The sequence below is a fragment of the Lynx rufus genome, unplaced genomic scaffold (genome assembly GCF_022079265.1).
Source record: "Lynx rufus isolate CCGP_SWC_20201006 ecotype Redwood Valley unplaced genomic scaffold, mLynRuf1.p SCAF_7, whole genome shotgun sequence".
NCBI classification, from domain to species: domain Eukaryota; kingdom Metazoa; phylum Chordata; class Mammalia; order Carnivora; family Felidae; genus Lynx; species Lynx rufus.
In genome coordinates, this window is record NW_025814889.1 from 131,536,063 (window position 1) to 131,553,573 (window position 17,511).

The 17,511-nt window shown below is 59.8% G+C and overlaps 1 protein-coding gene across 2 annotated transcripts in view; it reads left to right on the forward strand.

Moving 5' to 3' along the window:
- TRIOBP (TRIO and F-actin binding protein) overlaps positions 1-3,788 on the forward strand; it is a 51,122-nt gene extending 47,334 nt beyond the window's left edge. For both annotated transcript variants that reach the window (XM_047065133.1, XM_047065134.1), the window contains 5 exons: positions 388-547; positions 623-736; positions 1,266-1,352; positions 2,114-2,280; positions 3,060-3,788. In XM_047065133.1, coding sequence (XP_046921089.1) covers positions 388-547; positions 623-736; positions 1,266-1,352; positions 2,114-2,278 — 526 coding nt within the window. In that variant the 3' untranslated portion in view covers positions 2,279-2,280; positions 3,060-3,788. The remainder of the gene's footprint in view (positions 1-387; positions 548-622; positions 737-1,265; positions 1,353-2,113; positions 2,281-3,059) is intronic.
- The last annotated feature ends 13,723 nt before the right edge of the window (positions 3,789-17,511 follow it).

The window sequence follows — 17,511 nt, forward strand, 5'->3', positions numbered from 1 at the left end:
CCAACTGGCACAGGGAACAGAAGCGGTGGGGCCTCAGCCAGACCCCCGTGCCAGTCCACAGAGATAGCTGTTCAGACCCCTTCTTCAGCCTCCACCTCCTCTTCCGGTTAGTGTCCCCTAGAGCTGGGCTGCAGTACCACCCTCGGCCAGTAGGTGTCCCTCCTGGCCACGGAGCACAGTTCTGGGATGTTAGGACCTGGGAGGCCTTTGAGGCTTAAGTCAGCCCCTCATACGGGAGGCACCTGCGGCCCAGAGAGGCTGTCACCAGGTCACAGCCCCACAGTGGGCTGAAGGCAAAGCTAGGGCGGGAACCCGGAGTCTGGAGCTGCTTTGAGTCTATCTTGCCCCGAGTCCCATGCCGTCCTTGCCGTCCTCCGCCCCGCACAGGTCGGACGTGGCGGCGCTGAAGCGGGAGCTGCAGGTGCTGTCGGAGCAGTACTCGCAGAAGTGCCTGGAGATCGGGGCCCTGACGCGGCAGGCCGAGGAGCGTGAGCACACGCTACGGCGCTGCCAGCAGGAGGGCCAGGAGCTGCTGCGCCACAACCAGGTGAGCCTGGCCCGGGGTGGGGGGCTCCGGGGACGGCGGTCCATCGTCCCTGCGCTGACCGTCCCTGCCCCCCAGGAGCTGCACGCCCGCCTGTCAGAGGAGATTGACCGGCTGCGCGGCTTCATCGCCTCGCAGGGCACCAGTGACGGCTGTGGACGCAGCAGCGAGCGGAGCTCCTGTGAGCTGGAGGTGAGCGCCCACCCCTGTGCCGGGCAGCCTGGCTGGTTCTCGGGGCCCCGACAGGCCGGCTGTGCCCTGCGTCAGGGAGTGGCATCGCTCCGCGGGGCTGGGCCCCAGGGAGGAGAGCCCTACAGCCAGAGTCCAGCCCTCCCCTTCGGGTCCTGCCCCCTCCAGTATCTCCTCTGTAAAATGAGGCTGGCACCCCCCTTACTGGGAGAGGCTGGAGTGAGAAAACGTGTGTGATCCTAGGATCACCCTCGTGTTTTATTTTATTGTACGAAAATTTATATATGGCTCTACTCTGTCTGGAACTTCTGTAAGTCCTTCATATCTGTTAACTTCTTGAATCTTCGAACCAGCAAGGAGAAATCAGAGAGGGCTTCCTGGAGGAGCCTGCCCATGGGGTGCGGTGGGTCTTGGTGCAGGTTGGGGGTTGCATCTTAGGGGCCTGAGGCAGAGAGAGCCAGGCTGCAGGGTGCCATGGGCCGGGGTAGCCCTGGCCTTTGGCCCTGGGTCAGCCTGGCGCCCATGACCCCAGGTGCTGCTGCGGGTGAAGGAGAACGAGCTCCAGTACCTGAAGAAGGAGGTGCAGTGCCTCCGGGATGAGCTACAGATGCTGCAGAAGGTAGGGCCTGACTGGGGGCCGCTGGGGAGGGAGCCTCTGGACCCACCTGTGAGCGCCTGCTCTGTGCCAGGCACTCTCCTTGCCTCCTCATGTCATGGCTCTCCTCGGGCCTCTCCCGAGGACAAGGTGTCCTTGTCCCTATTTGGAGACAAACCGGCTAAGAGAGGATAAGTGACTTGCCCACGGCCACACTTGCTTTTATTTATTCGGCAAATTTTTATTGAGCATCTACTGTGTGCCAGGCACCGTGCTAGGCGCTGGGGAGACAGCTGTGAACAGAAAAGACCCAAGTCCCTGCGGGGTGGAGCATGCGTCCCGGTGAGGAAGCTGCGTGGCTGGCAGTGGGGAAGGGCCCGGATTTGGGTCCAGGGTTGTGAGCCTGGCCTGCCTGGTGCCACGTCCCTAAGTCTTTGACATCCTCTGTGAGCATGTGTGAGTCAGACTCATGGAAAGGGCCCAAGGCTTGGGCCAGGCCGACCCGGTTCACATCCTGGCCGCTCACTGCCGAGTGGCCTTTGCCTCCCTGAACCTCAGCTCCCATCTCGAGAGGTGAAAATGATCCTGGAGGCTCACTGGGCCGTGCTGGGAGGGTGTACTCGGGGCTAGGGGTTGCCGAGGGGGCACCCCAAGGGACAGGGCCGTAGGGCCGTGCAGGGGCCCGGCTGCTCTGTGCCGGCAGAGAGCGCCGTGGGCCTGGGCCAGGTAGGCGGGGCCAGGTCGGGGAGGCCTCGTGGCCTCACGGCCCCTCCACGCCCTCCCAGGACAAGGAGCGCTTCACTTCGGGAAAGTACCAGGATGTGTACGTAGAGCTGAACCACATCAAGACACGGTCAGAGCGGGAGATCGAGCAGCTGAAGGAGCACCTGCGCCTTGCCATGGCTGCGCTGCGGGAGAAGGAATCGATGCGCAACAGCCTGGCCGAGTAAAGGTAGGTGCCGAGGGGTGGGCGCGGCCGAGCGGGGGCGAGGCCAAGTCGGGCACTGGGCCTGGAGGTGCGAGCCCAAGGCTCATCCACACCCGACTCGCCATGCCAGCGGGCCCAGGGCGCTTCCTTCTCGTGGCCTCTGTTTCCCTTTCTAGAATGGGGACAGCCACACCCGCAGCCTCATCAGCCCACGGCCCTCCTCCCCGCTGCTGGCTCAGCTGCGTCGGCCGCGGTGGCAGGTGCCGGGCGCTGGCCCCACCTTCAGGCCCGGCAGCGTGGCGCGCACCCCTCACCGGCCACAGCGCTCCTTCCACCGAGCTCCACACCTCCGACATCACGGATGGAGCCTGGCCCCCGACTTGGTCTTACGGCCATCTCTGATTTACCAGGCTTCGGAGCATTTTTATGGTGGCTTTCCTAATGCCGGGTCTACCTGGAGCTTCTGCTTTCTTTCTTTTTTTTTTTTTTTTAATTAAAAAAGTTTTTTTTTAGTGTGTATTTATTTTTGAGAGAGAGACAGAGTGCAGGCAGCAAAAGGGCAGACAGAGGGAGACACAGAATCTGAAGCGGGCTCCAGGCTCCGAGCCGTCAGCACGGAGCCCGACGCGGGGCTCGAACCCGCGAACCGCGAGACTGAGCCACCCAGGCGCCCTTGGAGCTGCTTCTTTCTGACCAGTCCTTGTGGACTTCCCGAGACGCGCAGGAAAGGCCACCCTGTCGGCCAGGCCCAGCGCCGCCCTTGCCTGGCCTAAGCCTGCTGCTCCCCGACTCTTGTCTTCCAGGTCCTGGTGGCCCAGCCCCGCAGCAGACGCCCCCAGACTGAGGGGACCAGTCAGTCGCCCTCCTTCCTGCTGGATGGAAGTCAGAAGCCAAGCTTTCTCCCCGCCCGCTGTGGGCCGCACGTGCACTCGTCCCCACCACACACACACGCACACAGGTGCACACACGCGCACACACACGCGCGCGCACACACACACACACACACACACACACTCTGCGTATCTGAGCGCGCCCCTCGCACTGGGTCTTACCTTTTGCACCTTCTTCAGGATTTTATATGTGAAGAGATTTTTATATAGATTTTTTTTCCTTCCCCCCCCCAACACTTTATACTTTGAAAAAACCAATTCCTGGACGCTGGCTCCCCCTCTGTCTCCAGCCACGGGGGGCTCAGGCTTCTGGGCCCTTGGCCCGGCCCCAGGGGGTGGGGGGGGTGGTCCAGCAGGGGCGCAGCAGCGGCCACGGCAGCGTTGACTCTGGTGGGAGAGGCAGGGAGCCAGCCAGCCACCCTCTTCCTACCCTACCTCCCACTAACTACTTCCTGCCCCGAGGGGACCCACACCTTGGGACTCTGGACAGAGGGACAGATGGGCAGAGGGAGCCGGCAGCTCCCTAAGGCTTCACCTCCTCCTCTGAGGGGGTGCTGGGCACGGAACCACTGGAGCCGCCCCATGAAGGCGTTTCTCTTCTGCTCCATGAGCCTTCTTAACTTAATAAAATATTCCCGCGGCTCTGGCGTCTAGGATGGCTGGGGCAGGGCGGGTTATGGAGGTTGGGGCTTCACCACCCTCCCCCCCCCACCCCCCGCCGGCACTCCTTCCTGAAGGGCGGCCTGGGAGCTCTGAGGGCGGAGTTGACAACCTAGTTCCTCCATCAAGGCCACGGCTTTGCAGCGCCACGTGGGGTTTGCAGACCAGCCGCCGCAGCCGCGTCACCAGGGAGCCGGTTAGAAACTCCTGCCTACTGAGTCAGAATCCGCCCTGTGACACGGACCCCCGGCGATTCACGTGCACCTCAAAGCCTGGGACGCCCTGGAGTGGGCGCTATAGGTCTAGGCCTTGGAAAGAGGAGGGGAGCCGAGGCTCTGTCTCTGACCTGGGGCCAGCCACATCCCCTCTCTAAGCCTTAGTTTGCTTTCCTGTCAAATGGTTGCCTTTCAGCCTCCGTCCTCTACTGAGGCTGTGCCCAGAGGTCACGTCCAGCCCTGGGCACGGTGGGGGCGGGTGGTGGACGCGGCCACCCCAGGCCCACCAGGCTGGAGGCCTCATCCCAGCCGGCCAGCTGTGTGGCTCCCGAACCCTGGTCCCGGTTTTGCCAGCCACTTCAAGCCCAGCCCGGCTGTCCGATCTGCAGGGCTGTAGCGAAGGGGGGAGGGCAGGTGAGCTGGCCTCACCCCCCACGGCCTTCCCCATCAATCCGGGCCGGGCATCGGGGGAGGTGAACAGACTGACCCTGCCCCCACTGAGGGCACAAAAACAGGTTGGGTCCCGGAGGTCGTGGGCACCCAGAGGGGACCCCGACCCAGCCTGCAGATCGGAGAGGGCTTTTGAAGGCGGCTTTGAACTATGTCTATTCTGGATGGAAAAAGCAGGAAGGGCATTCCAAGTGAGGGAACAGCATGAGCAAATGCCCTGTGAACATCCCTGGTGTGTCCAGGGCAAGACCCACAGGGGAGCAACCATGTGGGTTGTGGGGAAGATGTCCCATTCCCTGGCCAGTGATGGGTTTAGGAACGGGCCCGGGAGGCAATTCCAGCCAGTGAGTTGAGGGGGGGGAAGACTTGAGTGGGGGTGGAGGGTTGGAGGGGGTCATCTGGGAGGTGTTCCTTGCTCTTAAAAAAAGGGTACAAGAAAGGGAGGGCCTCTCTCTCCCCGCCTTCAGACGGTGTTGGGTGAAGTCCCCATGTCGCCACCACTTTGCCTCATCGATACGCTAAAAACGGCCAAGTAGAAAGAAGGAAGAACCGGGACCCCCGAGCCATCAAATCGTCCAGCCTCGGCACTGCCCTGGTTTGGGACTTCTTGTCTCACAAGATACAGAGCATCCCTGAGCCACTCAGAGGAGGGGTGTCTGCACCTGGCTGCCCCAAGATGCAGATGGTTGGCACCAGATGAGCCCCCACTGCCCGTCCTCGCCATACTCTGTTGCCTCCCGCCAGCCCCCTGACATCCCTCCACTCCGTCCTCTGCCTCCAGGACCGCCTTAGCCCAACCCGGGCCCACCCCCCCCATCTAGCACCTGGGTCGTGGCAACATCCTTCTCAGTGCCTGCCTCCCACCCACCCCCTCCTCGGCCTCCAGGACAAGCTGGACCATCGGGCCAACGTGGGAAAAGTGCTCCACCTCTGAATGAACGAGTAGATTGTGGCCCATTCATACGTTAGAATACTACACGGCGGTAAGAAAAGAATTAATGCTACACGCGAAAACTTGGGGTGAATCTTCCAGACAAGGTTGAGTGAGGCAGCCAGACACAAAAGAAGACCTGCGGTACGATTCCGTTTATGTGAAGTTCAAGGCAGAACGGTCACTATGGTGACGGTCATCAGCACAGTGGGTGCCTCTGGGCCGGGGACGGACATGGGCTAGCAGTGATCACGAGGGAACTTTCTGGGGTGCTGGCAACGTTGGAGGTCTTGACCTGGGTAGGGGCCACGTGGGTGTATACACATGTAAAAATGTACCACGCCGTGCACTTGGTGATTTGTGCATTTGTGTGAATCGTGTCCCCCCCCCAAAAAAAACCCAAAAACAAAAAACCTAGGGTTCCAGCAGGTGCCCGGGTGAGCTGCCCTGGGGAAAACCCAGTAACCTGTCACACGGGGGAATTTGGCCAAAACCACGCGATGTGGCTGCAAGGTCCGGCCTCAGGCAGCCAGGGATGTGCTATGGAAAAGAGCACAGGCTGAGGTATCATACCTGCCTGGGTTCAAACCCCACCTGCTGCCTCCAGCTGGCTACGTAAACCTCCCTGAGTCACATCCCTCCCTGGGCCGGAGTCCCCTGAAGGCTAAGTTGGGTTGGACATCCAAGATGGCGTCTTCACTCATATGTCTGCTGCCTCAACTGGGATGGCTGTGACAGCTAGGGAGCCCCTGGGCAGCTGTCTCCTCTTCTCCACGTGGCCACTTCACGTGGCCAGCTAGGGCTTGCTCCCGGGATGGCAGTCTCAGGGAAGTCTGCAATGTGACTTCTTTCACGGTGGTTGACTTCCCCGAGAGAGAGTTTCAGGAGACCCAGGTACCATCTACAAACTTCTTACGACGGAGGCTCGAAAGTGCTGTGGTGTCGCTTCCATCACATCGGTCAAAAACAGGTCACGGGGCCAGCCCAGATTCAAGAGGAGGGGACCACACCAGGGCATGAATGCTGGGCGCCATCTTTCTTCCCCACTCCTGCCGAGGACTCTGTGGAGTTGTGTCCCTCCGCCCAGCCCTCTGATGCTGGAGTTCCCCGGAGTCTGTCCCCAGCTCTCCTGCCACCGTCCACCTGTTCTCCTTGAATGCTCATCATTGGCTCTTGGCCGTCTCCAGCCCAGACCTTTCTCAGGAACGCCAGACCTGAGCAGCCTCAGTCTCGAGGCCACTGCCAAGGCCCTGTCTTCCCTCCAACCTGTGGCTCTTCAGTTAGTTACAGGGAGCCACAATCAGCACACAGGATGCAGCAAACCCAGGCTGAGAGGTCAGGGGAGGCTTCTTGGAGGAGGCCGTGCTGGTGCTGAGCGGGAACTAGCTAGGCTAGGAGGGTGGAGAGCATATTGCAGGTCGGGTGAACATCGTGTTCAAAGGCACGGAGGAACGTAAAGCCCATTCTGGGACAGGGCAGCTGGGTTTGGCTAGAGGCAGGCACGGAGGGATCCGAAATGAGCCCAGAGGGTCAGGCTGGAGCTGGATGGATCCAAGCTCTCACTTCATTCTTAACCCGGTGGGGAGCCACAAGGGAGTTTTAGACGGGCAGTGCCCTGGCTCAGGGACAGCTGCCTGGGTGGAGACGGGGGTGTGGGTGTCCTCAGCTCGTGGAGGGTAGAGAAGGCTGAGGGTTGGCTGGGGGAGGGGGGGTGGGGGGTATGTAGCCTGGGGCAAAACGTAGGCCGGAACTTCCAGAGCACGCGCGAATGCTTCCAGAAGGGAGTGGCCAACAGGGGCTCGAAATAAAGGCCCACAAAGAGGCCACCGACTTTTGTCAGGCTACAGAAGGTGGGAAGCTGTGTGGGGTACGGGGTCCTCTCAGGGAGGACAGAGTTCTGTCGTTTCCTTGACACCCACGAGGCTCCCTTTATTAGACCTCCAATCACCCGGCCCCACCATGTTCGGGGCCTTGGGACCCTCACCCACTCTCAGCTCCGGGGCCCTGCGGCCGCTCTGGTGGGGCAATGTCACCTCACAGCGGCCCCCCCTCAGGAAGCGCTACCCCTGCAGACCCTCCCCCTCCCCCATCCTCCCTTTTCTCCCTTCTCCCCTGCTCTGAGCCCGGATGCCCCTCCCTCAGCCTGCACACACCTGCGGAAGGCACACCCGGGAGAGGCAGGGGTGAGATCTCAGGCCCACGTCCCCGTCCACGGGCCGCCAGCCTCCATCACCTCCTCGCTCCTAGCTCTGCCATGCGCGGCCAGTTACAGAACTTTTCCGTGCCTCGGTTTCCCCGCCTCCAAGTTGCGGATAGCCGAGCGTGCCGCACGGAAGTATCGTGAAGCACCAAAATGAGCCAATCCACGTAAAAGGCCGAGAAGAGTGGCAGGGCCTAGCGGCGTCATGCAAGCATCGGCTGGTGCTGTCCCTGTGACGGTTGCCACCGTTCCTGGGGGTCACGGGGACTCCCTGAGACAACAGGAGTGAGACGTACAGCCCGGGGCCCGGAATACAGGGCGCGTTTCGAAAACCGCAGCCGTTGTTGCGCGGTCTGCAGTCGGAAGTCAGCTGGACGCCCCCGCCCCCCGCCCGCCCCAGGAGGTCTGCTTAAACTTGGTCCAAACCCCAGTTCCAAGGCCCGCGAGCATCCAGACGTCTTCCTTCCATTTTGCCCGGTTCCCACCTGTCACTTCCCTCTCTCTCAGGGCAGGACGTGTTGCCAGGTCCGAGGCCAGACCCTCCAGTGCAAAAAATAGTCTCGGCGAGTGTCCCATCGAGGAGCTCACGACGTCTCGCCTCTCGCACCATCACCACCGCTGGCAGGTGGGGGCACACCCGGCAGCCTGGGGGGAGTCCGGCCTGGCCAGCGGGTCGCGACCCTTCCTCCCCACTGCGTCCCGCCCTTGGATGCGATGATTTATCCTTGTTCATTCTCCCCTCCTCCCGTCCCCAGACGCTTTGCTCTTCCCCTCCCGTCCGATCTGCGCCCCATCGGCCTGGACTTTTTCTTTTTTTTTTCCTAACATCCATTTATTTTAGGGAGAGCAAGACAGAGCATGAGCGGGGGAGGGGCAGAGAGACAGGGGAGACCCAGAATCCGAAGCGGGCTCCAGGCTCCGAGCTGTCAGCCCAGAGCCCGATGCGGGGCTCGAACGCACGGACCACGAGATCACGACCCGAACCGAAGTCACCCAGGCGCCCCTCTTTTTTTTTTTTTTTTTCTTTTTAATGTTTATTTATTTGCGAGTGAGAGAGCTGGGGCGGGGCAGAGAGAGAGGGAGGCAAAGGATCCGAGGCAGAGCTCCACGCTGTTAGCGCGGAGTTCGAGGCGGGGCTCGAACCCACGGAGTGTGAGATCATGACCTGGACCAAAGTCAGAGGCTTAACCAGCGGAGCCACCCGGGCGCCCCACCAGCGTGGGCTTTCTGAAACAGAGCTGGCGGTCGTTTCCCCTCACGAAGCCCTGCCCAGTCCCCTCAAGTCTTGGCACACGAGCCCCTCAGCCTGCCCCTTTGGACTCCCTGGGCCCCAGGCTTCCCCAGGAAGCCCCCTGCCGCCCCCCCCCCCCGAGGGGGACCGGCCATGTCCTTGACTGCCTTCCCTGCTCTCTCCCACACCTACCTGCCCACTCCCTGCCTCTCCCCTGGTAGAGCCGGGACTTGGAGCAGTCATCATCTGCCACCTCCGGGAAGCCCTCCCAGATACCCCAGTTGGGGCTGACCGATGGCTCTGGCTTCCACAGCTCCTCCACTGGACGTGTTCTTTCCACACGGCTCTCCCAGACTGTGAGACCAGCTCTGGTCCTCTGCTTCCCCAGGGCCCAGCACAGAGCACACGGAGCCTCCGCCGGAGGCGCGTGTGTTGACTGACTGACCGAGCGGCAGACCAGAAGCGGGCGACTACCCAGCCAGGCACCCTCTAGGCAGGGCACAGCCACGGCCTCGGCCTCGCCGGCGCACCGGATGGCAACGGGCCGGGTCTCCTCGCAAACCGACCGGGGCGCCTGGCAGCCGGCCCGAGGGGCTGGGAGCGGACGGCAGCTTCTGGCACCTCGCAGGGCCCGGGGTGGAGCTCTGAGTCACCCTTGTCACCCCAGCGTCCCATCTGGACTTTATGAGGGCCCTGCAGGCTCGGAGGCCGAGGCGGGGAGGGGCGGCCGGCTTTGACCGAGCTCCCGCCGCGAGCAAACATTCTGGACAGCACCCCTGTTAAGGCTCACAACAACCCTTTGAAGTAAGCACCTGCTGCTGTCCCCATTTTCCAGAGGAAACTGAGGTTCAAAAGGGGGACGTGACTCACCCGGGTCAATAATTCAGAGGCTCACATCTCGGCCCATCTGTCTCCAGCGCCGCCTCCCCTCTACCTGTCGCAGCGTCTGCCTTTGGTCGGCCCGGTGAGGCAGGGGCACAACCATCCCCACTTTCGAGTTGAGGGGCCCGACACTCAGGGCAGCAAAACGAGTCACCCGGTCACAGAGCTGGTTGCGTCCCCGGGGCCTCCCCGCCCGGGGGGGGGGGGGGGCTTCCTGAGCTGACCGAGGGCGTCCCATTGGACGCTGCCCGGAGAACAGGTGCTCCGGGTCCCCCAGCTGGGGGCGTAGGTGTGAGGCGAGGTCCGGGCGCACCTCTGCTGGGATGACTGGAATGGGCTCCGCGCTCCTGCCTCAGTTTCCCTAGTAAAGCAGAGCAAGAGCTTCCTCCCCCCGGGGACCAGGAAGGCTGGGGGTCCCCAGAAAGGACAAGAAGGGGTTCCAGAGGTGCCTGCGTCCCTGGCCGGCCCTCATCCCCTCACCATCCCGCAGCTCCAGACTCACCCCGCGTGTCGTGGGAGGTGCCAAAGCCCCTTCCGTGTTGTTCCCTGCCTAGACCCTCGGCCCCGCTCCCTCCACGCCCGGCTCTGGCCGCCCTAGACGCAGGCAGTCGGCTGCCTCCTCCAAGCTCCCCTGTGGCTCCCCAAGGCCAGCATGAGTCCTGGCTTGGCCACCCGCTGGCCCTGTGCCCTCGGTCGAGGCGTCTCCAGAGCGAGGCCCCAGCCTGCAGAGGGGGGGCAGCTAGCTGTGACCTCCCGGCCTCCAGCCGGTTCTCACGTGCTCCCGATTCCTTAGGGGGAGACAGGTGGCCGGTGTCACCAGCCCCACGCCCAGGGTCCCCCCCAGAACTCGGGCCCCGACCGCGTGCTGTCTCTCGCCTCTTCCCTCTTTTCCTCCGTTCCGTGGCTGGCCGCCTCTACACAGGACCATGCACTGCAGCACCGGAAATAGGAAAGTCACCCCCACGCGTGCCACGATATTTAAAATCCCTCGGGGGGGTTTCACGCCCACACGCCCCCCCCTCCGCCTCCCCCCGCCCACAGTGAGAAAACCCAGCGCGAAGGGGCCCCAGACGCACAAGAACCTGGGACAGTGTTTGCCTCCGGGAGGGGGCGGGAAGGCCGGGGGTGGGGGTGGGGGGACAGAGGTGGAAGGACACTCATTCCGAGATCATACGCCTTCATTTGGCCTGAACTGTTTTTCAGGTGCACGCGACACGTGTCCCAAAATAAATAAAAGCCGGGCGCCCGAGTGGCTCAGTGGGTTCGGCATCCAACTCTTGATTTCGGCTCCGGTCGTGATCTCACGGTCTGGGGGTTCGAGCCCCGGGTCGGGCTCCGTGCTGATGGTACAGAGGCTGCTTGGGATTCTCTCTCCCTCTCTCTCTGCCTCTCCCCTGCTCGCTCGCTCGCTCTTTCTCCAAGCCAATCGAGAACCTTAAAAAAAATAAGTGATAGGGGCGCCTGGGTGGCGCAGTCGGTTAAGCGTCCGACTTCAGCCAGGTCACGATCTCGCGGTCCGTGAGTTCGAGCCCCGCGTCGGGCTCTGGGCTGATGGCTCAGAGCCTGGAGCCTGTTTCCGATTCTGTGTCTCCCTCTCTCTCTGCCCCTCCCCCGTTCATGCTCTGTCTCTCTCTGTCCCAAAAATAAATAAACGTTGAAAAAAAAATTAAAAAAAAAAATAAGTGACAGTTAAAAAAAAAAAAATGAAATAGCCCCCAAGGGAGCCCGGGAGGGGGAAGCCACAGCCGGAGCCTGGTTCAGCCACGGACCTTCTGTTGACTCGTTTGCGTCTCTCCTGAGAGGAGATTAACAAGTGGAATCGGGCGGGGTCACGAGGGCGCTGGGCCCGCACACGCCTGCCCGCTGAGCGGCAGCCCTTGGCATCCCTGTTAATGTCCTGGTCGGGCCTGTTCCGGGCGCCCGGGTGACGCAGAAGTGAAGGGACACACCCTCGCCCCGCTTGGGGACAACAACGCCCGCGCGGGCTGATGGCACAACCTTCGGGGCTAGAGGATCCCGGGCGGGCGGCAGGCAGAAGGGACGCCGGCCCCCGGAGTCTCCGAAGATAAGGAGGCCCCCCGTCAGGGGACAGAGGGGGGGAAGGGGGGGTCCAGGCTGGGGGACCAGGCTGGACACACCTGTAGCCACACCGCACGAACGGCAACAGATGCGCGGTCGCGAGCGCCTTGTGCGCACCCCCGGCCCGTCCGACACACGCTCTCGCCCACGCTCCCCTGCCCCCGTGCACGGCCCCGCACGGGCCTGGACGGGAGGCAGGTGCTCGCCAAGCCCGAAGGCGTGGGGGTCAGGGTGTGGGCTGGGGACGGACGGCGGACTGCCTGTGTGACCCCAGGCAGGTCCCTGGACCTCTCTGTGCCTCCGTTCCCTCCCCTCTCACGGGGGGACAATAACAGCACCGACCTCATAGGGGAGACCTGAGGATTCGATGAGGCAGTTCCTGTACCGTTCAACGGCTGTTCACCGGTACGATTTCTAGCGTCGGATCGGGTCACCATCTCGCGGTTCGTGGGTTCGAGCCCCGCGTCGGGCTCGGGGCTGACAGCTCGGAGCCTGGAGCCGGCTTCGGGTTCTGTGTCTCCCTCTCTCTCTCTGCCCCTCCCCGGCTCACGCTCTCTCTCGAAGCTGCCTTCGCAGACCTGCTGAGGAGGATGGACCCAGGCTGATGGGGGACCAGGAGCCACACTCTAGAGCCACTGAGTCAGAGGCTGCTGCTCTGGAGGGTGCGAAGCCTCCAGGCTCACGGAGCGTGTTCTTGGCCCGGGAGCCCCTCGAGGGCCGGCACAGGTGTCCCTGCGCCCGGCATGGAGCCTGGTGCCGAGCAGGGGGCCCAGCTCGTGGCAAGAGTTGACTTCCTGTAGACAAAAGTCGTGTGGGATTCCGAAGAGTTGCCTTGGGGGCTGGCCAGTTCGTCCTCCCCTCCCCTCTGAGCTGTGCGTTTCGTGAAGACGGGGCTCACGCGTGACTTGCCTTTGTCCCCAGAACCAGCTTTTGGCAGAGTGGTCGTCAGGGAGTGGCTTAGGGAGGATGTATTTGATTGTGAGTGGCAATGACAATAAAAGAGAAAGATATTTATTTATTTTATGCAGAAAAGTCTGAAGGGAAGGGTGCCTGGGTGGCTCAGTCGGTCGAATGGCTGACTCTTGAATTTGGCTCACTCAGGTCATGATCCCAGGTTGTGGGATTGAGCCCCACGTCTGGCTCTACGCTGAGCATGGAGCCTGCTTAAGATTCCACACCCCCCTTCTTTCTCTCTCTCTCTCTCTGCCCCTCTCCCCTGCTCCCGCACCATCTCTCTCTCAAAACTAATACATAAACATCTTCTTTTTTAAGTTTGAAGGGAGGGATCCCAGGCTGAGCCACAGCGTCTGGGATCCACTGTTTACATAGTTAGATCTAGGACCCAGGCTCCATCATGCACAGCCTCCATTCACAAATGCACCTCATGGCCCAAGATGGCTGCCCTAGTGCCAGCCAACACATCTGCACCCCAGCCAGCAGGTAGGAGAAGTGAAGCGAAGAAGGGACGAAGGGCCTAAGCCAGCTTTCTCTCGGGGAAGTTCTAGCACAAAACTTCCACTTATATTCCTTTGGCCAGAACTTGGTCACGGGGTCACTCCAGCCGGAAAGAAGCTGGGAGAGGCAGTCTCCGCTTCAGGTGGGCCTGGGCCGAGAGGCTGTGTCACCGTGCTCCGAGGGGGCCCAGGGTGTGGGCTCCACCATTATCAGTATTTGCTCACTCAGCCGTCTAAGAGGCAGAGAGCATTTCGGGAAGCCTTTGTCGGGCTGGGGACACATCACCTGTACCCAAAGAAGGAGGGACTCTAGTGGCACCCCGGCCTGTACTGCCTGTGCAGAGAGGGGCCGGCAGTAACTCCCGCTGCCCAGAGCTCAGCGGAAGAGTGAGAAGGACCAGGTGATGGTGAAAGGCATGCTCTTTAAAATCCAACCTGTTTGGGGGCGCCTGGGTGGCTCAGTCGGTTGAGCATCCGATTCTCGATCTCAGCTCAGGTCTCGATCTCAGGGTCATGCGTTCAAAGCCCGCTTTGGTCTCCATGCCGGGCATGGAGCCTACTGAAAAAAAAAAAAAAAAAAAAGACCGTTATTTACCATACAAGTGAGTTACATGAATTTTTGAAAGCGAGAATGAGCAAATGAGCTAAAGAGAAGAAAGGATCGTCATAAATCCACCACCTAGAGCTCAACTTCATTCCTTTGTCGACTATCTTTTTTTTTTTTTTTTTTTTTATTTATTTTTGGGACAGAGAGAGACAGAGCATGAACGGGGGAGGGGCAGAGAGAGAGGGAGACACAGAATCGGAAACAGGCTCCAGGCTCCGAGCCATCAGCCCAGAGCCCGACGTGGGGCTCGAACTCACGGACCGCGAGATCGTGACCTGGCTGAAGTCGGGATGCTTAACCGACTGCGCCACCCAGGCACCCCCTTTGTCGACTATCTTGTCAGTTTTTTCTATGATCCTATGGACACACATAGCTGTCCATTCTTATACGGTTCTTTTCATGGAAAACGTACATACTCTTCATAGGCTCGCACTACACATAGGCTATTTTAAAAACCCCGAATTCTAGGAGCTCCCGGGTCAGTCGGTTAAACGTCCGACTTCGGCTCAGGTCGTGATCTCACGGTTCGTGAGTTCGAGCCCCGCGTCGGGCCCTGTGCTGACAGCTCGGAGCCCGGAGCCTGCTTCCGATTCTGTCTCTCTCTCTGCCCCTCCCCTGCTTATGCTCTGTCTCTCTCTGTCTCTCAAGAATAAATAAACATTAAAAAATTTTTTTAAAAAAGTTGTGATCTCTCAAACTACATTCAGAAATAAGAAATTCCTACATTAAAAAAAAAATTAAGCAAAGCCATACGGAACTGCCAGTCAAAGCTTTGGAGGAGCGGGAGAAAATCCACAGCTCCCACACTGAATTGGCGTACATCTTAGCCAAAAGGAAAGACACTCAGCACGCTTATGAGTCTCTACAGCCTTCTTGTGGGTAAACACATCATTTCTGTCCAGGTGTCTGAAATACCAACAATGAGGACAAGCGGTGACATTTAAACCGCGCTGATCACGTGTCAGGCACTCTTCTACGTGATATATACATGATATACATCATTTGATGTATCACGTGATATATATCGTTCATCATATACCTATTACATACACATATCTGTATACACCTATGTATACATTTAGTCTTCATGGAAACTCTATCAGGCAAGCGCCATGATTCTCCCCAGTTTACAAGAAAAGAAACTGAGGCACGGAAGGGTCAGTTTGCCAAGAGCCTCATACCTGTAAGTGGTGAGGCAGGGATTTAAACCCAGACAACGTGGATCTGTGGTGCTTGGGACTCATCACTATGCGAGACTTTGTGGATTTCTTGTGGGTGGATGAGGTCCCCTGAGTTTCGAGGAGAGAACCCACAGGCCCAGAGAGGGTTAGAAAACGACTTTGGGTCACACAGCAGATTTGGGTGCTTCATCCACCCGAAGTGCCTTCTAGTGTTCACTTTATTGATTTATCTTTTCAATGTTTATTTTGGAGAGACAGAGCACGAGCAGGGGAGGGGCAGAGAGACGGGGAGACACAGAATCCGAAGCAGGCCCCGGGCCCTGAGCTGTCAGCCCAGAGCCCGACGCGGGGCTCGAACCCACGGACCGCGAGATCGCGACCTGAGCCGAAGTCGGACGCTTAAGCGACTGAGCCACCCAGGCGCGTCTACTTTCTACGCCGTGAGAGATCGCGACTCCAATATTTTACATTTTAGAACTCTCATACAGTGAGTATAGAATTCTCGGCTTCCCTAATTTGATTATTTGGAAATCTTGGATTCGAGGAGTCTTTGCCTTTCGTTGCCAAAAGCTGGGGCTAAGGGAGGTCATGGCTCCTTCCTCTGGGCAGCCAGGAAGCGGGCTGCCTAGAGGACACTGGAGCGTTGGGAGGTAGCTGGTTTAGGCCTCTCGGGGAGAGGGACGGTGACCCTTTTGCCATCTTGTCCTGGAATCTCCGGGCTTGTTTTGTGTGTTACTTTCAAATGCCCTAGTCCCCCCACCCAGGGACCCCTCCTTATCTCGTCCTCCAGATGGGCTCTTGCTCGCGTGAGGGGCCCCAAGGTCAAGCCCAGCTGCCCGCTGTGAGAGGCAGAGCACATGTCCTGAGGTTCGGAAGCTGGTGCTGACATTGGGTGTTTTTGAAAAAAAAAAAAAAACAAAACAAAAAGAAAAGAAACGCGAACGATCCATCCATGTGCCCTGGGCTTCAACGGCAGGACCCGTACGCTGGGTGACAGAAGCGGGGCCCCAGGCTTAGGACAGCGCGCTCCGGGGCCTCTTCTGGGAGACCCCCACCCCCAGGGCCTCCCGCGAACTTCCTGGCTGTGACTGTCCTGTCCGGCCAGTGCTTGCCCATGGCTGGAAAAGACCCAAACCCTGAGCAGGAGGGAAGATGGGTGGGTGAGTCCAGCAAGGAAGAGGTCCCAGAGCAGGGCTAAGCGGGAGACGCAGGCAAAGCCCACAGGCAGAGCTGAGACTCACTGTCCTTAATAGAAGCCAGGCGCGACCGCCGAGCTCGGGACAAGGTTGGGGTTTGGCCTCATCCTGAGATTGATGTGGGACGAGGGCTGGCTCAGGGGTTCTGGAGTGGGGGCCCGGGTGGGGGGGGGACGGCCCAAGGCATGAGCCTGCAAGGGGTCTCCGGCCTGGAGGTGCCAAGGGGTGGGGCTCTCAGGATTGGGGAGAGCAAGGGCAGGTGGGGATGGCGTTCGGCTGGCACCCTGCCTCTGTCCCTCAGGTGTGGAGCCGAAAACAGGCTTTGGTGCCGCGTTCGGCCTTGCAAACTTGTCCTCCAACTTACTCTGTACATTTTCAAACCTATAGATGAGCTGCAAGAATCGTACAACAGGGGCGCCTGGGGGGCTCAGCCGGTGAAGCGTCCGGCTTCGGCTCAGGGCACGATCTCGCGGTCTGTGAGTTCGAGCCCCGCGTCGGGCTCCGTGCTGACGTGCTCAGCGCCGGGAACCTGCTTCGGATTCTGTGCCTCCCTCTCGCTCTGTGCCCCTTCCCCCGCTCTGTCTCCCCCAAATACATAAACATCAAATAAGAAATAAAATAGTATAAAAAAATAAAAATAGAATCCGAGCTCCAATCAGGGATCGCGCGTTGCGTTTAGTTGGGGAGTTTCTTTTGTCTCCTTTCACCTGGAACACGCCTCCTGCCTTTTGCCGTCTCTCATGACTTAACGAGGCCTGTCATCTTGGAAAACGTCCCTCGGTTTGGGTCTGTCCAGTTCTTTTCTCATGATTGGATCCAGGCTGAGTTTGAACGGTCTAAGGCTCCTGGCTCCTGGGGGGAGCTGTTATCCAGGCGTGTCGACTTAACGTCGGGTGCCTGTGACCTGGGGGAGGGGTGCCCGCCCGGCTCCGGGACTGTCGTCATTTCTAAAAGTCTCAGGTAACCCCAAAGGTGACAAAGGTGATATTTCTGTGGGGTACAAGTGCACACCCCTGCTTACTTACGGGATCAAAGAGCTGCTGATATTGACTTGTCTATCAATGATTTGTTCGTGTCTTTTCTCCCGCTGCCGGGGTGGGGGGTGGGGGGCGGGTACCATTTTTCTCTTAAGGATTTGTAAGCACTATTCCCTACGCTACAGATATTTACCGTTCATCATATTTACTCTGGAGGGTTTCTTTTCCGTATTATGTTTTGCCTTTTCATCATGTGTGTTTTTGGACATTATGAAGTCTCTCTCTCTCTTTTTTTTTTTTTT